General features: G+C 41.1%; 1 protein-coding gene across 1 annotated transcript in view; it reads left to right on the forward strand.

Moving 5' to 3' along the window:
* Positions 1–25,964, forward strand: part of CSMD1 (CUB and Sushi multiple domains 1) — a 998,673-nt gene that overhangs the window by 294,855 nt on the left and 677,854 nt on the right. Inside the window, exon 3 of the mRNA XM_081189289.1 lies at positions 3,152–3,264. Within this exon, the coding sequence (XP_081045415.1) occupies positions 3,152–3,264 (113 nt within the window). The remainder of the gene's footprint in view (positions 1–3,151; positions 3,265–25,964) is intronic.

Below are 25,964 nucleotides of genomic sequence, written 5' to 3' on the forward strand. Positions count from 1 at the left end.
TCTGTTGGGATGTGCCTTTGAGCACAAACAAAACATCTGGTCATTAAAGGCCTGATATCACAACAAAGAAGACAAAAGGATTCAGACTTTGGCAGGGGTGCTGAGTTGAATTCAAATACCTGGGGGGGGGGCTCAGGTAAGCCCCAACCTGCATAATTAGTCACAAGACACACACACAAACCATTCGAATGGCAACACCCATCAAATTTGTAGGAGCCTAGATCCCTCAAAAATTTTATGGGGGGGCAAAGGGACTTTAGCCCCTAGTAGTTGGCTCTTATGGTCTTTTGTAATGGTAGTTTACTATGTTAATGCTATAGTCTATAGTTATGACTCAAGCCTATTCTTTAAGGCAGGCATCCCCAAACTTGACCCTCCAGATGTTTCGGGATTACAATTCCTATCATCCCTGACCATTGGTCCTGTTAGCTAGGGATGATGGGAGTTGTAGTCCCAAAACAGCTGGAAGGCAGAGTTTGGGGATGCCTGCTTTAAGGCTACTTGTCCTACAACTTTTCTTTGTACAGGTGTGCACTAGTATCACAGTTTGCCAGCAATGTTTGAAAATCATACAGGTGCCTTCTTTGCTACGCGCACACTGTCGGGAAGTGATAATTTCATTTTCACATGGAGTTGATATACAAGGGCTTTTCTCTCTAGCAGTGTATACTTCTGTGGATAATCCAGTATTATGTGACCCAACTTCACTTTCCGCCGCTACCCATGGGGCACATGGGGGACTGCAGGGGTGAGGAGAGGAATGAGAAATCTTGTTATGCAAGCTGAAATATGTTCTGCTTATGCATGGAAAACATGGGATACAACTTTCTGTAAACTACAGTTTTTGAAGAATTTGCTAACAATTATAGTTCAAAAGATTTCTGGAACATACATGCGAATATTTAATGGAATAAGCCATTGTTGGTGACAGGAGTGCATGCCTATCCAGTCAGAAGTAAGGTCCTTTTATGTTAAATGGAAATTACTCACGGCTAAATGTGCATAGATCTGCAGTCTTTGAGAATTAATCTTCCTTTGCTAGAGGTTGCATACCTTTTGATTTGGGAATGCTGTTGTCTGTGTAGGTCGGTTCCCACGAGGCAAGACACCTTTATTGAACAGCAAGAACCTTTATTGAACTAACAGAACTAGACAACAGAGGCGAAGCAACTGCTTATATACATTTCTGAAGGCCTGGGCCACTTCCACTCCCAACATGATTGGCTATCTAAACTTTCAAGCTGTGAATCATAACTCAGAGTTTAAGGGCCAATGACAGAGGCCCAAATCCTTAATTGTTCTGTGATTGGATATCATGTATTGAATCAGAACACTGGTTCAGAATCTTTAGTCTAGACTCAAGCTCAGGCAAACACAAACCACTGAATACATAACAGGACTTGCCACATGATCTACATACTGATATTTCTTTTACCACTCTAATGCTGATGAAACCTCCTTAACTGGTTTTGCCTGGCCATCTGGTAGATATTCTGTAACTGTGATTTCTGCAGTGCAGCAGGTTGGATGAAATGGCCCATCCAACGCTGCAATTCTATGGCACAGTTGACATTAACTACATGGGTGTGTTTGTACATGCTTACCTACACAGACTGTGTGGGCATCTTTCCATATGAGCAGGTTACCATGCACAGAATCTCCCATGTGTTTCAGAATCACGGCAGCAACTGCGCCAACAGCTTAATCTAAAAAAATGGGCAATTATGTTTTCACTAATACCACCTATTTCTAACTTCACAGTTTATTAAGACCTTTGAAAGAAAAGTAAGCAAAGAAAAACTATTTGAACATGAATATTTTAAAGCCTTCAGATTTAGCTCTATTGTCACCTTGCACTGTGCATTCAAATAGAGATAGTTTTCTTGCTTGGTTTTTCCTGTCTAGATAAAACTCCTGGGTTAGGGACAGTTTCACAATATGCCACAATGGAGAAGCTACCTAAAATGGTCTATGCAAGGCAGTTCCACATACTAAGGGGCCTATGGGCATCCTCACAACTTATCAGGGTTCAGTTTCCTCAGAAAGGTGTATTTAGGATATATGGTTTATTTACACATATATGCAACCTAAGCCTATGACAGAGGGGCTCACAGCATTAACATCCCAAGAGGTTCTTGCTTCTCCCATAACCACAGCCTTGGATTCCAGCAGAAATCAGGCATGGTTCTTCCTCTCAGCTGCCCAGCCTGCAGCTTCTCACTTCTAGTTCACACACAGCTCAACTCTTGCCTTTGTCTTTCTAACCACCAGTGAGTGGTGGGAGGGAGACCCGCCCATTTTTATCTGGCACAGAGCCACTTCCTTTGTTATGTTTAGTGGCCCATACTTAGAGGGACATTACCAAGAAACTTGTCTGGCTATTCCAGCAATTTGAATCCTTGCCAGAGCCAAGAATTCAAAGGGACTCAGACATACAGCATAACCGCCCCCTCCTATCAACTCTCAACAACATTTTTGCCACTTTTTTCTGGCATTATTTTATATACCAGCTGGTCATATTCAAGTGCAAGAAGTGCTGCTTTCAGAGCAATGAGTTTCATGTGCTTTGGCACAAAGCTAAACATTTGACAGTGTCACTTGGAGAATAAGGAGCTTCGACTGCCTGGGTTCGCTCAAGAAGGAATGAAAATGCAAAAACACTATCCAAACAGCAGCACAGGCAGCAAACCAAAGAACAGTGGCTATGGGCAGTTGTGAAAAGTAAAAACAAACCAACAAACCATGATTAATTGTTTGGGGAGAGATCTTGGCTCCATCCCCCAAATCATTTCCAAGGTTAGTATCCAAACCTGTAGTACACTCAGGCCAACATTAATTTACACGCATAGACACACACGTAGACCTCCCTGCTGGGAAGAGAGCAGAGCAGAGCTTAAGTCCTCTTTAATTATAGTCAGATTGAAGGGTGCCCCCCCCAGCTCAGATGTGACGTGTGCTATTAAAAAGTTTTCAAAAGATTTAGAAATATCAGTGGAGTACCTCCAGATGCTTTTTCAAGTCTTCAGATATTCATCAAAGAAGAGGCTGCCAATATAAACATTTAAATGATGCTCTTTGGGAGTTTTGTTGTTGTTGTTGTTACAATTAATAAGAAATACTGTGGTTTCTTTTTGTCCCTTGCATCTTGCAGGCTTTCTGGATTTCAGCTGCCATCCTCCATAGTGAGCACAGGATCAATTATGACTCTCTGCTTCACTACAGACTTTGCTGTGAGTGCTCAAGGATTCAAGGCGATTTATGAAGGTAGGGTTCAATAACTATTTTTTAATGATCTATTGAAGAAAGTTGAGAGGGGGAAAATGTTTTGAGGATGTATACAGAGTGGTTGGTGAGCCTGTTTTTCCTGTGGATTGACCTGAATCCCAAATTTGAAGGATTATATTTTGTTCATTGGAGTTACCTGTCTTGGTCATATCTGTACTACAATATATTGGAATAACATGGTAAAAATTTGTTTTCAGTGAGTGGACTAGACTGGTATTTATTCAAACCCTTGCATGTTTGTTTCACCTTTATCTTTATATGGATTTGGTTTATTGTACATGATGTTTTCTGAATTCTGGAGAACTTGATGGATATGCGTAGACTCCTGAATATGCATTCAAAAGTTGGTGTGCTTTCTAGGCACTGATTAATGTGCTTTTCCAGTAGGAGCGGGGAGTAATTCAGATTTTTTTTTTTTAGATACCACTACTACTATGATGTGCAGTTTCTATTCTGAGTTCAGATTTTCATAAATCTCTTTCCCCAGGGGGGTAAAAGAGTTAAAATCATTTGCACAAGAACACTACAGCTGAAAACAATGGAATTATTCCAAACTTAGTAGAGAGTGAAACTTGTGGTCATTCATAGCAGAGTTTTGTTTTGCTTATTTGATTTAGAAAACAGCTTGCTTGTTTCAGAAAATGTTTGGCATGATAATGTTGATATTTGTTGCTCTGCAGGTGTGAGGCATTTGATTCTGAAGTTTTGTAATGGTTGCCGGTCTACATTTCCTGGTTGAAGTTTGTGTTTGCTTTGGCATGGAGAAGTGTATGAAAGAAGGCTTTTCTAGAAATTGTTAAGTTTTGAAAATATTTGGTGTTCTCCTGCAAATAATAATCAAATAATAATTAAAAAACACACACACACAAAACCAACCCTAGGCCCAGGACTGGGCAATCTATGAGGCAAGGTGAGACAACCGCCTCAGGTGGCAAGGTCTACCTGGGCAGCTATGCAGATGTTGACCTTTCTTCCTCACCCCCCTAATTCTGATGTAGATCTTTCCTGACCCACTTTTTCCCTGACAAGGAGGGGGAATGCCATTTGGGAGTCTGTCTCAAGTGATGAAATGTATTGGGCCAGCCCTGCCTCGTCTTTAAAGACATAGACTATTTACCTAAGCCTCTGGATTTCATGGTGTGCCTTGGTGCTATGGTCTTTGGAGGTGCTATGCTATGGAGGAAACCCTATTATTTTGAAATCATCCTTCTAAGCTTCAATATGTAAAAGATCAGTAACAACTCTTATTTAGAATGCATCTAATAATAATATAAGTTCTAAGGATTTGATAACACATTTATTGGTGGCAGATAGAAAAACAAAAATAATTGTTATGGAAAGATATATTATAGAGCACTATGGGGGGGGGGGACAAACCACTGTCTCCAAATGTTTGATACAAGGAAAAGCGCAGCAGCAAGATTTTAGCACTGTGTGGTGGGATTTTATTCAACATACGATGGACATGGGACAATATGAGGCAAACAATGAAGTGGTGAGAAGGGTGTGACTGGGGTGATTTACCCTAATTAATTATCCACAGTTGATGAAAACATCTGGAACCATTATGTAAGATTTAGATAAGATATATATGTGAGAGATGCTGTATTATTTGAAGCATTTCCATAATGGAGTATAATATCAAATTGCACTTTTATTAGAAGACCCTGTTTAGAAGACATAGGTCTCTGTGTATTTCTTCCTACTGGATGTCAGTTTTCTTCTAACCCATTCAGTGTGTGTTGGCTATAGGATAAAATATAATCCCTTGTGAAATTCCAGCAATGTCAGCCTGTGACAGGGCTTTTTCTTAGGGGGGGGGGAGACTCACTGCAACTTAGTTCTAGCACCTTTCAGGTGGGTGCCATTGTCATTCTAAAGAGAAGGAGGGAGGTGTTCCTGCTGAGTTCCAGAACCCCTGTTGTCAATGTGGTAATTAAACAAATTCACCTAAATAAGTGCTCGATACTTATGCATAATTTTGGTAGAATTCAGCTGCGAAATGATCAAAATCAGGTGTCTTTTATTCTGAAGATTCTTAATCTGATTTATGAATTCCTGTGGGAAATTGCAGCATTTAGTTCCTCAATTATCTTAAATTTAAACTTTGGGGATCTGCAGTTCGTTAAAAAAATAATAATAATGTGTCACATCCTGAGGTCTCTCAGTTTGATATAAGTGGCTGAAAAACAAAATAATCATTTTTATATCTTCTACACTATTAGCTAATTTCCCAGAGGGTTTCTTCACTAGAGGAATTATATCCAATTTCTGCTTCCTTGCCAGTTGATGAGTATCTGCTTTAGCTCATTTTTCAAAATGTTTTTGTTGCAAAACTTGGCATGTTGGGAAGAGTAAAACTGTCTGCAGCCCCTGCCCGACGCTTCCATTCATTTGTGTATTCCACACACACAAAAGACTTTGTTTCCCCATCTGCTTCTGTATGGCATGTTGCCATTATCCCCATTACTAAGGGAATTAGGCTGGTGCTTCTTTACATTGGGATACACATACAAATGTTTGTACCATTGAGATGTCATGCAGAGGAACCACATCTTATTGAAAGCAATGCAGTGCAGAGGAAAGACATTCATGTTTAGATGTACAGTCAGATACAAATGTGGGTATAGTTCATTTGCACTGTATTATTTACCTTCAGTGGAATGTTGATTCGAATGCACATCCCAGTGTAAGGCAATTCATTTGCCTTGGCTATATTCTGTTAATAAATAAAATAAAATCAGGTAACATTGAGAAAGGGATGCGGGTGACACTGTGGGTCAAAACCACTGAGCCTCTTAGGCTTGCCAATCAGAAGGTCGGCGGTTCGAATCCCTGCAATGAGGTGAGCTCCCAGTTCCTGCCAACCTAGCAGTTCGAAAGCACATCAAAAATGCAAGTAGATAAATAGGTACCACTCTAGCGGGTAGGTAAATGGTGTTTCCATGCACTGTTCTGGTTTCACCAGAAGCGGCTTACTCGTGCTGGCCACATGACCTGGAAAAATTGCCTGTGGACAAACGCTGGCTCCCTTGGCCTGTAAAGCGAGATAAGTGCTGCAACCCCAGAGTCATCTACAACTGGACTTAACTGTCAGGGGTCCTTTACCTTTACCTTTTTAACATTGAGCCACAGCTTTTCGCCTTGGTATGGCCATTGAAAGCCCTCAACACCAGCAATCTGAGAGTCCTCAACACCACTTCTGAGACCAACTCTGTGAGCTCAGGCAGGCAAGAGAGTGCTTTTTAGTGAGGCAGGCAGTAAACCAACAGAATCTCTAATCTGTCACAATTACCCAGTGCCAGGAAGAAACATGCTACCCCCACAACTGGACAGAGAGTCTGGAGAGAGAGAGAGAGAGAGAGAGAGAGAGAGAGAGAGAGAGAGAGAGAGAGAGAGAGAGAAATCATATAGATCACAGCAACTCCCCCTCCCATCAAACCTTGTGTCAAGCAGTTAAGAAAATTGGATGAAAATGATTGCTTCTCTGCTTTTCATCCAAGCGAGTGTGTGAGTAGAGCTTTCTGAAATGCCTCAAGGGGCGTTCTAGAAAGCTGTGCACTTTTCTGAGCTGGCCCACCAAGACACAGGTCCTGAGCATTGGGACCAAACTCCTGTTATTCCTTGTAGTGAATTGGTATGGTGGTGCACTTTTGTACACACACACACACACACACACACACACACACACACAGTAAGCAGCGGCAGCTCTCCTGCTGGAAGGTCAGGTAAGCACCTCTATCCTCACCACAATGTCCACTACTGGTCACTCCCAAATTCATCTTGAGAAAGATCTTGTCCCAGACTATGCTAAGCATAAGCAATATCCCTTTTCATATACTCTGCAACACAGTTGTGTATGAACTGACCCAGACCCTGCGCTTGTCACTTGAAGTGCTTCTCTATGTCCCCTATCCCAGAGAGGTCCGGAGGGTGGCCAAAAGAGAGCAGGCCTTTTTTGTGGTGGCTCCGAATTATGGAATGCTCTCCCAAGAGAGGCTCGCGTGGTGCCATCACTACATGTATTGAGACACCAGGCAAAAACATTCCTTTTTACCCAGGCCTGTGGCTAGTAATCTATTGCCTATTAAAGTGTGGGGAAAATAGACTGTTATTATGATGACTGTTTTTATTAGGGTGTCTGTCATTATGTTTTTTAATCATTGATGTTCTGTGATGTGTTTTTAATGTTGTACACCACCCAGGGGACTGACTTTTGAACATTTTTTCACTTGCTCCAGTATTTTAAAATGTGGTGTTCTTGTGTGAGGCCATCAGCTACTCCGATATAACTTCCATGGGAACAGAACAGTGTCTGTAGAATAGATATCTCTATACTACACCCTGCTGCATAGATTACAGCTCAGGGAAATGGCTTTTTTGTTAGCAACCACAAAGAGGTGGGCGTCATTTAACCCTTTCCTCTGGCTTCTGTAATTAGCAAAATATTGATGCTGCTTGTTTGTAGAGAGACAATTTTCTGAAACTCTTGATGTTGAACTTTTCCGCACTGATGTTTTCTAATTATTATCTTACACCTTGATGAATAGCGAGGGTTTTTTAAAAATCGGTTCTGCTAAAAATATGAGCAATTCGCACATGCTATATGCAATATAGCATGTTATACACACACACATGGCCACAGTTTCCTAAAGTAATTAGCACATAAGCATGTGCGCGTGTGCGCGCACATGCACACACACACACACACACACACAGGATATGACCATATAAGACTACTGATGGATTAGTACTTCTAAAATTAAGCTGCAGAAATATAGTGTCACATGTGGCTTGACTCTTCTATAATTAATATATTTATAATACATGCATTTTTGGTACAGTCTTGCATAGGCTTTTTTTCTTTTTTAAAAAGGCAATGCACAGGTGGCTCAGATATAGGTGGATGCTTGATCCAAGAGGCAGCCCAATGCAAACGAAGCATGATTGGATCAGAACCACCAGATTCCATGTATAAATTCATATAAAATGGATTCCTCTTCTTCCTTCCTCTGACCATTTTTAGCTGTAGACAGTCTTGGCGGCCTCCATTGCTGACTTTAGTTTTGGCAGGCTTGCAATCTTGTCTCCATGCTATATCACAGTATGTGTTCTCTTCACCTGGCAATAGAACCACACTCTGTGCACGAAACATTAGGATTTGTATTTTGAAAGGAAGCTAGGAGAAACTGTTGCCCTTGAGCTCAGTCCCTTATCCAGTGTCCAACCTGATTTATGTTTTCCACTGCAGTGATCACCTAATCTGAACCTGAATGAAGTCTTGCAAAATGAAGTGCACACTGGGTTGAAAAACTTGTGCCATGATCTGTTAAACATTTTGAGAAAGAGAGGCAACTCTGCCTCTATTCAGACTTTAATCCTTTCCATTAGCAGCATTAGTCCTTTTGTTATCTCAACTGCTGCTGGTGATTATAAAGTAGCCTCCCTTTTAAAACGCTTTCAGGAATTGTGTACCAGAATCAAACAAAAGATCAAAGCAAAAACAGCTCCTCCTTAAACCACACTTCCTTCTGTAGTATGGGCTCTAACTTATTTTTGACCCCCCGTGACTTTTTCCTTACTTATAGTGATGCATCCTCACTATAAGTGAGGTCTGTTTGAGCATCTGCAAATCACAGAGTTTGTCCATCTCTGCTATCGGTGAGGTTAGCAGAAGATGGGTCAGCAATTAGGAGCATATCCCCACTGGGAGTGGGGAAGGAATCATCCCTGTTCAAACATTCTAGGTTGTCTTATAATGCTGGCTGCAAAGGATCATGTTGCCTTAGGCTTTTTGCAGAATTATAGATATAAATTAAAGAGTACCCTTTGCACATGTGCACACCTCTTTGTTTGACACTGTGGAAGATATTCTGATAGAAATAACATTAGATATGTATTGCATCTGAGAATCCCTAGTAAACTTTGTATTCTAAGTGAGGCATTTACAAGAGTCAGTGGTATAACTAGTCAGCAAGCTAGGTTTGTCTGAAAAGTCTAAACTAGATTTTGATTAGGCATACTGAAAATGACATTTTAAAAACAAAACCAAACCATGGTTGAATTCTTCCAATTACCAAGTTTCTCATGAATGCATGCCCAGCCATTCTATGAAGCAAGGCAAAGTCCTTGTCTCTGGCTGCAGATTGCGAAGGATGCTAGATCACACATCCCCTTCTCATCTGCTTCTGGGCTGCCTGCAAACCCACCCACAGACCCCACAGCTTGCCTGCTCTCCTGCGTCAGTTCTTCAACCAATTCCAAAGAGGAAAAGGTAGACAGGTTCTGCCTGTCTGTGCCAGCAAGCAGCCTGGAAACACAGAAGGAAAAAAGACTGTTGCCTGTTAAACTTTGAACTGTATCTCCTCCCCCTGCTGCAAAGTGGCGACAGCATTTCTGGGGCTCAGCAGGGTTATTTTGCCCTATCTTCTCAGTGCCTCACTCTGAGGAAGGACCCTACTGCATCATGATTCAGGACCTGCCCTTCCTCTGAATGAGACATTGCGGGCATAAATGCTGCCCAGGGACCTTGCAAAGCTGGGCCGCACAGCACCAAAAACTGGAAGTGGCAGCAAATGTGTAGAATTTGTCCAGTGGGTTGGTGCATGATGAGGAAGGAAGGAGGAGATGGCAGCATTTGGTGGTCTGCCTCAGGTGGCCCAATGTTTTTGGCCATCTCACATGGATCTTAAGTGGCAATTTTTCACTGTCCGTTTTTTTAAAAAAATTGCTTTCAATAGCTTTAATTGTGTTGATAAAAGGTTGGGGTAGGATGGCGGTAAGAGAAAAGGCGATGTTCTTCTCATGACACCTGTAGAGAGATTCAGTAGGGCAAACCTTGTGGATTTGTAACAACTGTGACAGTAAATATCCTCAGACAAGACTGCGTTACACCCCTGCTGTCTCCTCAAATCCTGCTGAGTTTCGTTACAACTGACCCTACAGAATGGGTGACATTTCTGCTGCACTTCCTCCTTGTTAAAAAATATGTTTTGCATCAAAAGTACAGGCCACATCCTTAAATCAAACCAAGGGGAGAAAAGAAGTGGGTGAATAGACAGCTGCTGTGTGTAGGATGTTAGACTTGTTTTGATGTTGGCACACAGCGCTGCCGTAGGAGTTGAGCAAATGGTGGCATCGGTGAGGTAACAGAAAACAAAAAAACACCATTGCTGAGCACAGTTTTGGCTTTAGACATATCACCAGGCTTTCTGCTGGCAATTAAAGGAATTTTTCCACAGCTCTCAGGGGCTGTTTTGTTTTTAAAGTCCTTCTGAAGCACAAATCTTACCCACGCAGCCTTGTTGCTGACATACTTAACAAAACACAATTGGGGGGAGAAGGAGGGAAGGAACGACTTGTTTATCGGAGTGATCTTTTTATTGGAAAAAAGATTGATTCTAGGAGCTCAAATGTATAATAGCTTGGAATAGATGTCATGATTACAATGTCAGCTCTAATAGAAAACAAATAATTTAAATTCATCAACCAGTTGTTATGTTTTAAAGTGTATAGTTTGTGTGTGTGTGTGTGTGTGTGTGTGTGTGTGTGTGTGTGTGTATATATATATATATATATATATATATATATGCACTTGATACATGTTGTCAGAAGGAAGGAAGTGGCTGCATTTTTTAATATACTTTAGGATGCTGTACACATGTATATTGCTGAATTAAATGTCATCACCACCTTTTCAAAAGCTGTAGCAGCAGTGCTTTATATAACACTCTGGTGATTGTACTCTACTCCAGCATTTCAGAACTGGTATGTCATTTCGGCTGCCTTATCTTTTTAATTTTTTTTTGAAATTTTCTAAAATTGTTTTAGCTGTAACAAAGGCTTAGATAAGGACAGAATTTCTAGTGTCAGAGAATACAAAGTAAATCATTTGTATGTTGGAAAAGGCTTTTATTCCCATATTATGTGCTCTGTGTGCAAGTGAGCAGATGAGAAGGAAGCCATTATAGATTCCTCACAGGTCGAGTTTTTTATCGTCATTGAGCAAGTCCATGTGCACATTGGCTCTGGCAGAACAAGTCCATGTGCACACTGAATCTCTGATGCACACAGGGAGATCTCTTTTGCACAGAGCCTTCCCATTTGTCTTGATGGAAGAGGCAACACTTCATCTTGGCTGAATGCAACTCAGCTTCTGTGATGGTTGGAGGGATCTGTTTGCTATTCCATATCTGCCATGGTGCAGTGTTGTACATGCAAACTCAGTACAGTGGAACCTCGGGTTACGTAACATCCTCCTTGCAAACACTTTGGGTAATGAGCTCTGCTAACCCGGAGGTGGATGCTCCTAATTGCGAACTTTGCCCCGGGATGCGAGCAGAAATCGCGTGGCGGAGGCATGGCAGCAGAGGGAGGCCCCATTAGCAAAAGCGCATGTTAAGAATGGTTTCGGGTTAAGAATGGACCTCCGGAACTAATTAAGTTCGTAACTGAAGGTACCACTGTATGGATTTGCTACACTAAAATCATGACACCTAAATAGCTCTGTGATGCATTGCTGCATTGGACTAGTCTGACAGTCTGAAATTCTAAAAACCTATGCTCATTAGCTAAAGTTCCATCTGGGGTATTGTTTAGAGTATGGAAACAGACTTAATTTTCAGAGTGTTTGCCAGTCTGCTGGACATGGAAGAATGCAGAAGCTTCTGAACTTGGGTTATTTATTACAAACTGGAAAAAACTCCTGAGAATAATGCCATTTGTGGGAAGTGGCCAAAGGTATCTTACAAGAAAACTAAGTTGTTGCTGCTTATTATTCAGCTGATTCTTATGGCTTTCACATATTAATCCTAAGCAGTGCTTTTTTTCTAAAATAATGTTTAGGGGTACTCTCACTTTGACTCAAGAAAATCACCATTTTATAGTTCAAATTGGGGAAAATAAATACATTAAATGGACAAAAATACAAAGATTCACAAAATGTTTAGGGGTATGTGTACCTCTGCGTCCCCCCAGAAAAAAGCACTGATCCTAAGTATATTCACATTTATTTCTGTGAAGTTTATTTCCAAGTATTATTGACATGCTTATAAATGTCAAGCAAGTAAGTATCAGTGATCTTCACAATTTATGAATTTCTGTATAGCTTAGGTTGTAGAAGGATATAAATAGGTAAATCAATTATAGTGAAAAAGTATAGAAAGCACTTTATGTATTATGCAGTACATGGCGATAATATACCATTAAGGTTCAGTGAACATGCTTTGTCTCATACTTTATTTATTAGTAGCATATTGGTGTGCCTGTGGCAGTAACCTCTGGGGCTATGATCTTATTAAAGCTTGCAGAGGTCAGATATACTTATTACTTGCAAACATTTGAAGTGGCACGAGAAATTTGTATGTTCACATTCAGAAGGGAACCAATGTCCTCTAATACTCTTTGTGTTGTTTTACTACTGATTATATAGTTACAGCTTTTTATATGCTAATGCAAAAGTGAACAATATTGAATAAGGGTTGACAAGGGCAGGCATCTAGCTTTTATATGTGTGTTTTGGGAAGTAGGTGGTTGTTGTTTTGCAAAGCAAAAAGTATCTGTTGCACCACACAAATAGTAAGCTGGAAGAACAGAACTATAAAGACTTATCTTTATTGGTATGGGAGACGAAGCATCAGTAGACTAAGGATCCAAACCCAGTGTCTTTTCCCCACTAAAAGTTTTGACAGTTGCTATGAGGAAGGCAAATAATAATAATAATAATAATAATAATAATAATAATAATAATAATAATTTATTTGTATCCCACCCTTCCCCAGCCGAAGCCAGGCTCAGAGCGGCTAACAACGGTAAAATAATACAGCATTCAAAAATCAATTCACTATAAAATCAGTTCAAATCAAATTAATGGCAACCAATTGGGCTCGAGTTCTGTGAGGATTACCAAAGGAGGGGGTCAGGTTGTGCCTTGGCCAAAGGCCTGGAACAGCTCTGTCTTGCAGGCCCTGCAGAAAGATGTCAAGTCCCGCAGGGCCCTAGTCTCTTGTGACAGAGCGTTCCACCAGATCGGAGCCACAGCTGAAAAGGCCCTGGCTCTGGTTGAGGCCAGCCTAACCTCCCTGTGGCTTGGGACCTCCAAGATGTTTTAGTCCTCTGTGGGACATACCAGGAGAGGCGGTCCCATAGGTACGAGGGTCCTAGGCCGTATAGGGCTTTAAAGGTTAAAACAAGCACCTTAAACCTGATCCTGTACTCCACCAGGAGCCAGTGCAGCTGGTATCACACTGGGTGAATGTGATCCCGCAGCGAGGACCCCGTAAGGAGCCTCGCTGCGGCATTCTGCACCCGCTGGAGTTTCTGGGTCAGTCTCAAGGGCAGCCCCACGTAGAGTGAGTTACAATAATCCAGTCTGGAGGTGACCGTCTCGTGGATCACAGTGGCTAGGTCAGGGCGAGAGAGGTAAGGAGCCAACTGCTTAGTCTGGCAGAGATGAAAACCCAGACAGGCCCATTTTGCCTGCAGGCAAATTTCTCCCTGGCCCCCAATACACTGACTGATTAATTCCACAGCAAGGCCATATACATGCACTGACTGCTTACCTCTGGGCAGAGCCAATGAATACGGGTGGGCGGGGTGTCCAAGTTGGTCTGTGTTGCCTACTTGCAGTATGGCCGATTTTAAAGCTCTGGCAGCAGACCTGACAGAAGTCTGCCTCTGACAGGTCTGCTGTCAGAGTGAGAGCCCCCATGACTGACTGAGGCAGACAGTGACACCAGCCAGTCCGAGAACAGCAAGCGGTCTGTCTTCTCTACAGCATTTTTCACACTGTTGGAGGACTTCCGGGTTAGTGCCATCGGCGAATGGCGGAGTTCCTTCGACCGGAGGAACTGGCTCCGTGGAACTGGGTCTTTCCGCCGCGGCGAAGGTGGGGACCCGCTAGAAATCCCAGGCGGAGGAAGCCTGGGAACGTGGGGTTCGGCAGGGCACCAGGAGCGCCTCCCCTACTCACGGGGAACCCCATTTCTGGGTTACGGAGTGAAGTGGGGTGAGCGGCGCGGTGCTGCGAACTGATTGCTACTTTCACGGAGTGAAGCCGTACAGCCATTGCTGGAGAGTGCTGACTTTTTCCTGTGGACAATTGGATTTAAAACAAGTACCCGTGAGTAGAAACGGAAAATTGGATCAAGAAATATCCTAATTTGGCACCGAAGCGGGAAGGTTCAAAACAGGAAGTCCGCCTTCCGCTTTTTGTATATAGACTGAAGCAAAAATCTTGAAAGCTAAAGCCTGGAAAGTCATTAAAGTCTAAATTTCCTTCATTTATAACCACTAAAACCCCCTTGGAAGCAGGAGAAAGGGGGGGGGGCTTTATTTAAGCCTGCAGGAGAGGGAGTGAAGAAAGATAAGTTTCCACCGTCTCTAACCTGGGAACGGGGTGTCAGAGACAGAAATTGTTGGAGAGGTTCACTGACTGTGAATGGAATACTTTGACAGATAGCTAAAGAAGAGAAATAAACTGATTCCAATGTTGCCTTTTGCATTCTAAAGAAACAAAATATCTGAAAAATGAAAGTAAATTTCCTTTGTTGGACTTGCCTTAAAAAGATGGATACAAATAGAAATTGTCTCCTCTAGAGGGAGCTTGCTAAATTGTTGCTGCAGTCTACTTGCAGACTCTACAGCTGTGAGATTAAGATCGTGGGACCAGTCCTTTTGACCTTGAATAAAAATGAGCTGGGAGGAAGTTTTGGTGCTTGCTTTATGCAAGACAAGTGCTTTGTTGGAACAGATGCATGAGAAGATGGATTTGATGAATGAGAAAACAGATTTGATGACTGTTGGGGTCAATAACTGTGGACAAACAGGGAATATTGATACAGAAACCATTCAGGGACCAACTCAGGAACCTGTATTGATTGAGCAAGTGCAGAAGACAATGGAGGAGGTTGCGGTTGCACCTCAAATAATACAAATGGAGAGATCCGAGGCCCTGCAGGAGCATAAGCGACTGTTTTTGAAGATTGAAGTTGGAGTGGGCCAGGGGGAGTCTGGAGCTGAGGAGGTTCTTAACTTCGGAGGGACTTTGAAATATGCTCTTAAATATTTTTTGGATTACATTGATGACTGTGGGGAGTGGGACTGTGGGGAATGGGCTGGTTTGATGAAGGGAGATGGAGATAACTTTGGGCTGGAACCTCCCAGAGACCTACTCCTCAATGAGAAAGGAAAGGAATTAAGACAGAGACCAACAAAAGACAAGGAAAAGTGCAGGTATAAACAAGAAGAAGATCTGCAGAAGGGACATGGAAGAGACTTAAGAGCCTCGGACATAAGATTACCAGGTTGATGGACTAGATGGAATGGACAGTAAGGACTGACATGACCCGAGACCAGGAAGAAGAGACGTTGGATGAAGATTGGAAGAAAATTTATAAAGAAAAATATTTATTTAGGGAATTAGCCTAAAATTAATGAATATTAGGGAAAATGTTGGAATGAAACTATATGGTTTTAGTAGAAATGATATAAGGAGTCATGTATAATTGAGTATTAAGTTTCAAGCTCTAAGGTATTTTACGGTAAGATAAGGTTAAATAAATCAAGGCAATTTGAATAACAGAATATGGGGAAAGATGGAAAGGATTTGTTGAGTTAATTAATAGGCTAAATTGTTAAGATAAATTATTCAATAAAAATTGAGAAAGATGGAAAGAAGTTGCTGAAATAACTAATTAAACTAGAATACAAAAAGGGAGGTGTGAGGAGGTCAATGAAACAAGCAAATGGAAGTTAAAGATACGTAATATGGGATTTGTGTTGTTTTTTCTTTCTTTTTGCTGTATTGTTGTATTGGTTTTTATGCTTTTTTCCCCTTCTTTTTATGTATTGTAGTGTTGTTTCCTATTTTTTCTTTTTTCTGTAATTCTGAAACTTTTAATAAATACTATTTTTTTAAAAAAGCATTTTTCACACTGTTGAAGGTAAACATTCCTTCTCTTACTTGTGTGCATGTGTGTATGTGTATGTGAACATATGGAGCCAATCATGGCACCTTTACCACCTCTTGGAAGATTCATAAAGCTGAGCTCATCCACTTGGTTCAATTTTTCCTTTCTTTTTTTTTCTGAGCAAAGATTGGGTCTTAGCAGAAGGTTTAGTAAAGAAGATAAAAAAACAATGTTTCATTACTAGTAATAAGAATATTGGTACTTTGTATATGTTGATTTCAGCATATTTTGGTTGTAATGCCTTTCAAAAAAAGAATAATTTTACTTCAAATCCTGCAGTTGTCATTGACTCCAATAAGTTTTGCAGAATGCCTTTCATCTTGGGCATTTTACGGTGCTATAACAGAGAAATTATCATTGGTATGTTGCTGTTATTAAACTCATACCTTGTCTGAGTTTAGACATCTAAAATTGTTTTGTGCTTGAAGCAATCCATAGCCTTTATAAAATGCAAATTATTCAAACATGTGACTACATTCTGTTAAAAAGAAATGTGATCTTTCCCTCCTCCAATTCACTTCTTGATCCTTCAGCTGTCATAGAAATCAAGGAAGTACTTAAATAAAGCGCTAAAGATACTTACTGCACATATTTGTAGAAATTTTGTGAAAGCAAGTATTTAAATGCATTAAAAGTTCTCTTTAGGATTATTGTAACAGTAGATTAAGTTTACCAAAAAAAAAAATTGCTTGTCACTCTAGCTGCGGAGTGTTGTTTATTTTGCAGTTGCCACCATTGTTAGTATGCTGATGGTGGCAATACTTGCTATGCTGACACCAGCTCATGAGAAGAACTTCACTACCAATAAGCTCCTGCGCTATAATCTTTGAAAGTATTGAGTGCTCTGTGCCATTCTAAGCCCTAAATGAATCTTGGCAGGGGGAAAATTGAACAACTTGAAAATGCAAGGAACACAGTTGTTTTTTTTTTTTCATCTCACAAATCTTACTGCTGGCATAATGCATAAGTAGGCATTTGCAATGTTTTGGAATCTGTTTTTCAAAAGGCCTGATTCCATGTTTTGTAGTACTTTAGTGTGGCAGAAATGGGAATAGTTCAAGACCATGATTTAGTTACTGCTCAGTCATTCCCACGTGGCTTAAACATAGCTAGACAGCCTTGGATTATTCCATACCCTCCAACATTTCTCTGATGAATATAGGGACATCCTATTCAGTAATTAATAATAATAATAATAATAATAATAATAATAATAATAAATAATGTTATTATTTATACCACACCCATCTGACTGGGCTGCCCCAGCCACTCTGGGTGGCTTCCAACACATATAAAAACATAATAAAACATTAAACATTAAAAAATCAGTTGTCTTCTAGAAATTATATAGTTACTTATCTTCTTGGCTTGAGGGCTCATAACTCTATACCTTTCAACACTTCTCTGATGAAAATAGGGACATCCTATCATAACCTCCAACATTTCTCCAATGAAAATAGAGGTGTCCTAAGGAACAGCATTGAAAGCGACTGGACTTAACTGTCAGGGGTCTTTTACCTTTATCTTTAAAGAACAGCAGGACATTCCAGGATCAAGTCAGAAACCAGAAAAGGCTTCTGTTAATCTGGGACTGTCCCTGGAAAATAGGAACAATTGGAAGGTCTGTTTTCTGGTAGGTTCAGTTATTATACCCCATAGGAATAAGGCTGCCATCACATAAAGTCACAAAAATATTTGGATATGCAATCCTATATGGCTCCCGGTTGCATGTGAAGGAGGCAACTGCATGAGCAGGACTAACTGATGACATGGGTTTTTCCTATTCCCATCCTTTGGGAAGGAGTGTTCTACAGAACTAGAGGTACCTCAGAAGGGAAACCTAGGATTTGGAGCTTCTGCACTGATTCTGTCCCCCAAAATTCTTGTGTTCATGAGTGAAGTATCTTTCAGTGTTCGATTAATTCTAAAACACAGATTAGAATAAAATAAAAATTTGCTTGAGATAAGCATGGAGGAACCACCAACCTGCGAACAAAAAGTAGTTACTTGTATTGCGTGATTAATAAGTCTGTTTTACCTATTCTCTCCTCTCAGTGATAGGACACAGTAGGCACAGCTTCTAAATCGACCTTTTGAATTTTCAAGTAGCAGTACCCCATAGTCCCAAGTTTTACATTGCATGCTACCATTTCCTTAGTTCCTCCCTGCATGTTCTACAGAAACTTAAAAAAAAATCAAACAGTAAACAAATATTACATAAGAAAAGCAACCCACAACATTATCCTAATATAGTCCTTGTCCTCCTTCCTGTCCTCCCCTTCTTTCTTCTTCTTTAACTGATTCAGAGATTTAGCCATTACAAAGCTGTGCTATTTTGGCAAAATTATAGCATAAACAAGCAGCAGCATAAACAAGCCAGTTTTAAGAGCATGTTGGTAATGCATAATTGCTAGGTACCATATTTCTACAATTAACTATGAAATCCTTGTTTCAATATTACTAGTGTCTTAATTTAAAAAATAAATAAACAAAAGCATTTATCTGTTAACACCTACATTGTAAACATTTGTAGTTTCTTAGTTTGTTCCTGTTGAAATAATAGGGTTAGATTTTAATATGGGATCGAACTGTTATGGCCACATGCCTCTCCCCTTCCTTAAAATATTATTCTAATTTCTATCTGGAAGTCCTCAAGTTATTTTGGTCTTTTGTGATAAAAGCAAGTTTTAAACCCTTCCTTTAACTTTAAATTTGTATGACACTTTTTCCATACAGTAGCCGAAGCAGCTCCCATAGTACAAGAGCAGCAATGCAGACAACAAAGGGGGGCAAACAGGGAAAATCCCCATGGGGAGTTTCACTCTATCTCCCACCCTCAGTACAGCTCTCGGCTGCATCCAGCCACCCCAAAAGCAGCTCCTGAGGTTGAAGGATCCTCTAGAATGGCCTGGGATGGGCATGAAAGGAGGGGGGGAAAGCTGCTTACCCTGCAATCTGGGTGGGTGGCAGTTGTGACCCCATTCCCAGGGCGCGAGTAATCACTTTCCAGTGGCCAGCCATTTTAGTGCTCTAGGCTGGCCACACTGTAAGGCAAAAGCCCTCCAAGCCAAAGTTCAAACTGCTCTATCAGGGGCAGCCAAATGAGAGGGGTCTGGACAGCGGACCAAGGCTTTAACCAGCATTAAATCACAGTTAATAAGCCAAATGTGCCTAGCCCTGGCAGTGCAGTCGGCTGAAGAGCAAAGTGGGGAATACCTGTAGAGGCAGGGGAATCAGAAGAACTGGGCAGGGTTGTTATGTGAGAGTGGATCCACTTACGTTTTATTAATGATATATCTGTGCATCATGAGTGTGACCCACTCTCCTAGGCCACCATGTTTTCTGCAATGGAAGAGACTCCAAAAACTGCCATTCTCCCTATGGCAGATATTGCTCAAGGTATGTGTATGTCGCACATTCAGAGCCACAAGTTAAAAACAATATCTGGCATGCTCACATGGATGGTGGGTGTCTAGGCCTCTGAATACTGTAAATCACAAATGGGGAGAGCATTTCTGCACTCAGGCTTCCTGTTTCCAAGCTTCCCATAGGCATCTAGTTGTGAGAACAGGATGTTGGAGAAGTTGGGCCTTTAGCCTCACGCAGCAGAGCTCTTTCCATGTTCTTAAGACTAAGCAGCTGCTCTATTTTTATTCTCCCACCCCCACAAACTACTGGTCTAATTTGTAATAATCTGTCAATTCCCAGTTCAGACATAGAGCGCTCACACGAGACAACCTCTTAGAAAATAGAAAACAGGAAGAAAAGAGTAAATTGTAACACGGAAACAGCTGTAATTGTCTTTTCAGTTTTTGTGGTATCTTGATTGGTGTTTTCACCAATCTTTGGCTCAGCTGTCTGAAACTATATATATTATATGAAGATTACTCAACACCTTTGCCTTCTTTTAGTCTCCAAAGTGTCACAACAAGATATATGCTCAGGTAGAGAAAACTATTCAGTGTCACTCTTTTGTTGGCAGATTCTTGACAAGAGCTGAGTGGAGGGGTTGCCCAGTGGTCAGTTTTTAAATTAATATTGGTACAGAAAGCAAAACTACACTCTTCTCCTTCTGATTCTGGCCTTAAATTTGCCTTGAAGAAAATTGTTTCTCTCTAATGTCTGTTAGGGATCATAGCCTCCAGATCTAAAACAATTTCATGTCTGAAAAGATTCAGAAAGGAAATATGAATCATCATCCAGAGCAGTCGCTTAGAAAAAATATGGGTTTGTCACTTCTCTCTCGCTCTTTCTCTCTCTCCCCCTCTCTCTGTTTCATTCACAAGAGGAAGACTCGGGCAATCCTGCTACTTGTTACTTATTCAGGTTGAAAAAATAAATAGTTTAGCCCAGCAATTTGTGACACATAATTACTTGCTTCACTACACTACTTTGATTTGCTGAGCAATTATCTCAATTAGGGCTACTTGCACTGTAAGGGCCAAGTATCACTCAAGACAAGTCGAATATGGTACTACTGCACTGGCATTTGCCCCAGCTAGCTCAGGAAAGAAAAATGTTAATCCACTGTTTTGCTGCTAAGCTTATTTTAGGAAGAAAATGCCAGGAACATAAATAACACCTATGCACTGGTGGGAGACAACATTTCAATTTGAATAATTCATCTCAAGTTGTCACTGCTGGATATGCAGGAATTAGTGTGACCATTCCATATTCTTATTCTCTGAGAAACACTAGAAGCCTGTAATAAAAGAGCCTCTCAAAGCAGTCATGTGCACAGTACATTCAGTTATCCCAAGTAATTTTTCTGCATATCTGGCCAACACATGGGTTTCATTTAGTTTACGGCTGCAGGAGAGCTAAACAGACGTAGTAAGCATAGTGGTTGAACAGAGATTTGAACCCAAGTTTCCTTGGCCTAAATTCAGTACTCTAATCAATCACTAGACTGCATCTTGGCATTCTCTCTCTCTCTCTCTCTCTCTCTCTCTCTCTCTCACACACACACACACACACACACACACACACGACAGAGCTAATCAAACTTTTACAGATTTTATGCATCTTCAACAGTTCTCCTTTCAAGTTATTTAAAAAAGAAAAACACACACCTTCCTATCCTCCATGGAACACAAGATGAAATATGGGTATATATACAAGCCACCCACTAACCTGATCTAGACCTGCTTGGTTTCCAGCTCATATACATAGTGGCCACAGACCATGCCATAACTGTCAAGTGTCCCTTATTTGAAGGGACAGTCCCTTATTCCAGTGCCATGTCCCGCTGCTGTCCCTTATTGATGGATGTCCCTTAAATGTCCCTTAAATGATGTCCCTTAAATTTCAAAGGAAGCAGCTCCTCTCCCTCCCTCCCTGCTGGCCAGGGAGGAGGGAGGCTCCAACTGTGTTGCTTCACTGTGTTGCTCACCCAATAAGAAGTCTAAGAACGACCTGGGGGTGGAGCTTGCATGCCTTGTGTGTGGCTAGTTAATGCAAGCTGAGGGGTTTTTTGAATGCTGGACGCCATTTTGTTGCACGTGCTGCTGCAAACTTTGCAGTCAAAGCCAGGCTGGGGAGCCATCTTAAGTTGAGGCTGCATAGGCCTTGTGGTGCATGTGATTCAGATTCTATTCAGTTGAACCTCTGGTTACAAAGTTGGTTGGACAGTGTTCTTGAAGCTACCAGCATGAGTTTGACCAGACTGCAGGAGGGACAGGAAGACTGGAGTGCCTTGAACAGGTGAGGCTGCAGGTCCCTTATTTTGGCTGCTGGTCGCTTATTTTCAAGGCTGCTAGTCCCTTATTTTCAAATCTGTAAGTTGACAGCTATGGACCATGCCCTTGGACCAGTTGGTTCTTACAATCATACTCCACACAGAAATGGTAATAACTCTGGGGAGGGACTGTATCTCAATGGAGAGCATAAACTGTAGTTTTAGTTAAAGGATAGAACTCTGCCTAAGACCTTGGAGAGTTGCTGGCGTAAGCATTACTGGGCAACATGGACAATTAATTTGACTTGCTATAAAGCAGGATCCTATTTTCTTTACTGTGGTTGAGGGTTGTGGTTTGTTTGTTTTTTGTATCCTCTGGGTGACTCCAAAGTTTGCATTTGAGAATATAATACACAAGTGTACTGCCCATGTACTGATTCAAAAACTGCAGAGAAATCAGAGGTGCCTAGGTCTGGGGCTACAGATGAGTGTGTATTTTCTTTTAAGTGCCAGTCCTAAACATATGTGAAGCCTGGTCTTTTAAATTCTAGATTTATATTTTAATACACTCTTTGAATACAGTCAGTGTTGCTTAGCTGCAGTGTGTTTTGCAGTGCACCTGCTATGAGAAATGCTAAAGAAAATATAATTATTTGTGTGCCAGAGCTGTGAAAAATAGGTTCAGGGGAGTTGTGTGGGCTGAGTTTATTTTATTAAGCTTTATTAGTTTTGTTTGTGTTTGTGTGGGTTGAATCAACTGAGATTTCCCCATCCATTATCATTTCTGTGTGCTGCGCTACATCTCACAAATAAAAAAATGGATGCTGTGTTCATTCCAAATAATGTGGGATACAAAAATGAGCCAAATATTTTTGTTGCTGTTTTTGTTGGACCAATCTTGTTGGTGCAATAACATGTAAGCTTTTCTAAATGCAGAGAGCACTTTCCAAAGTGGAATAAGAAGCAACCAGAAGAGAGGGGGAAAAGATACAGTTACTGGGTAGACAATGTAACAGCTTTGTTAATGACTGCGAAGCAGCTGGAATGTACTAGGGCGTTAAAATAAATCATCACCCCTCTTTCAGTGAACAGCATTTGTTGCCTCACTGGGATCCACTACCTGGCCCTGCCCAGCTGGCCCCTGAGAGATGACTTCTAATCGAACTTCACTTATTTTGGATGATTTTGTTAACATCTACTTTAACTACCTGGGATGCGGGTGGCGCTGTGGGTTAAACCACAGAGCCTAGGGACTTGCCGTTCAGAATGTTGGCGGTTCAAATCCCCATGATGGGGTGAGCTCCCGTTGCTCGGTCCCTGCTCCTGCCAACCTAGCAGTTTGAAAGCACGTAAAGTGCAAGTAGATAAATAGGTACTGCTCCAGTGGGAAGGTAAACAGCGTTTCCGTGCGCTGCTCTGGTTCACCAGAAGCGGCTTAGTCATGCTGGCCACATGACCCGGAAGCTATACGCCGGCTCCCTCGGCCAATAAAGCGAGATGAGCACTGCAACCCCAGAGTTGGTCACGACTGGACCTAATGGTCAGGGGTCTCTTTACTTTAACTACTACCTACAGTTAATGCTTAAACAGCCCTGTGGAGAATGCATAATTCCTGCACATTCAAAAAGTAGCCGATTTGATCATTGAGGAACATCAGCATTACCCATGTGGCATTTTTGCTCTTATTTTTCTTGGAACAGCTATTGTGGCCTCTTCATTCATGAATGGGAGTGTTGATGAGCATAACTTTGCTCACAGGGTCTTTGGATCCGAGATTTCATTCACATGAATAGCGGAAACAGCATCGAGTACTTCTGTAACAATGTTTAAAGATTGTTTATGAATGAGGAGGTGGCCATTTCCCAATCACCCCTACACACTTAAAAAATAAAAAATAAATCTGTGCCAGAATGTTTGAGGACTCTCCAGAACAGAACAGAAAGTGGTGCTACAAGCATGCAGGGGAATGAAAAATTGAATAAAAATCGCATCCCCTCTCCATTCTATGAATAAGTGAATTTTTGCATAGCTTCACTGAGATCAATATGCTGGACATCCTTATGGCATTTTACTGAAGCAAGGTGATCATTTGTACAGCAAATGGGCATTCAAATTGGTATGGGGTTAGTAATGCTGTGGAAAACGTTGAGGATATCCTTACAATTCTGATTTAGCTACCTAAGTTGCCTGGAGTTGCATAAATTTGCAGGAAGAAACACACATTCTACAAATTATTGAAAGTCATAATCATCTCCATAAGTTTGCTTTTCATTCCCCATACAGATTCAGCAAGCATTTCAAATCTAAAGTAACTTTGCAGTCTTTTGAATATTTGCATCACTTTCAGATCCATTTGAGTCACTGGGAATTTCCCCCCACTAACTTCAAATAGCTGTGCAATTCACATCCCGCTGTGGATGGCTAGGTAGAGAGGAGATGTAGAGTCAAATGTATATGAAAGTGATTTACAGCCTCTTTAGGGATAGCATTTTGGAACATAATGCAGTATATCCAAGCTGATACGCAGAGGATATAGAAGGCTTCTAATCAAGGCATAACAAAAATACCTCTGCTGGATGCCAATTAACATCACAAAATAATCACAAAATAACTGAAACAGAAATTAATTGTAATGAGACTGTAGTCAGAGACATTTTTAGCTACCAGTGAAAGAGAGCCTGAGGATCTGTATCGCATCTGCTCCACAAGCAGCAACAGTAAATGGTTGCATGCAGAGATCATGGCAATCAATCAGCAACGTGGATGATGAGGTTTCGGGCAAAATACCACAAAACCTAAGCATATTAACACAAACAACATTTTGCCGCTGGTGAATAAGAGTTTAGCAGACCTGGGTAAGAATCAATCATCTAGTCTTTATGTATCTAGGGCAAAAAGAGACAAAATCGTTTTGTATCATTCTCACATATAATTGGAATGAGACTCGAAGGAGTTCCCTTGGAAATATGGGTTTTAATCAGAGGCAGTTCAGTGTGCCTTGTCCGAGGAAGAATAGAAGGAAGTAGATAGGATCTTCATGCAGATGTAGGTAAAGGTAAAGGTAAAGGGACCCCTGACCATTAGGTCCAGTCGTGACCGACTCTGGGGTTGCGGCGCTCATCTTGAGGGAGCCAGCGTACAGCTTCCGGGTCATGTGGCCAGCATGACTAAGCTGCTTCTGGCGAACCAGAGCAGCGCACAGAAACGCTGTTTACCTTCCCGCCGGAGCGGTACCTATTTATCTGCTTGCACTTTGAAGTGCTTTTGAACTGCTAGGTGGGCAGGAGCAGGGACCGAGCAACGGGCGCTCACCCCGTTGCGGGGATTCGAACCACCGACCTTCTGAACAGCAGCACTGTGTGCATTACAGCTCTGTAGTTTGCAGAAGAAAATGACTACAACAGGATAGAGATTGTTTGAACAAATAGGGTTGATAGAAAGAGCCAAAGTTTTGCTTTCACTTGTCCTTTCAATCCAAAATCACAGTTTTATGGCTTTTTTTTTTCAAAGTGAAAGGAATTGCCCTTCATGTTTTATAGCCATACAAGATACTGCTATTCAGTATTTAAAAACTTGATGGAAACCATCTTGGTTATTTAAAATTCATTGCACATCTATGCAATGGGATTCAGGTGTAATTATATTACTGTTCTATGTGAAATTACCTTTCATATGCCAAACATGCTTCTGCCCTAAAAAGCACTTGTGTTAAAGTTGTTGGTTTTTTGCACAGATTTTCAATATTTATTCTTTAGGAAAGAATTGTGTATTCCTTCTTAACATTCTTGTTAGATATTCTGTGCCTGTGAAGTTATTATAGTGGCAAATTCAATGTGTTTTGTACAAATTCAAAGGAAGGGATCATTTCCAAACACACTGTCCATACAATTATTCTGAAATAGGCATCTCAGTTGCAAGCACCAAGTGAGATACCACCTTTTTATTTCAGTATCATGCGTATGATAACTAGGACAACAACATGTTTTTTTTCTTGGCTCAATATTATGTCCCTATTCGTTATTTTCAGTTATTAT

The sequence above is a fragment of the Podarcis bocagei genome (assembly GCF_964188305.1).
Source record: "Podarcis bocagei genome assembly, chromosome: 3".
NCBI classification, from domain to species: Eukaryota; Metazoa; Chordata; class Lepidosauria; order Squamata; family Lacertidae; genus Podarcis; species Podarcis bocagei.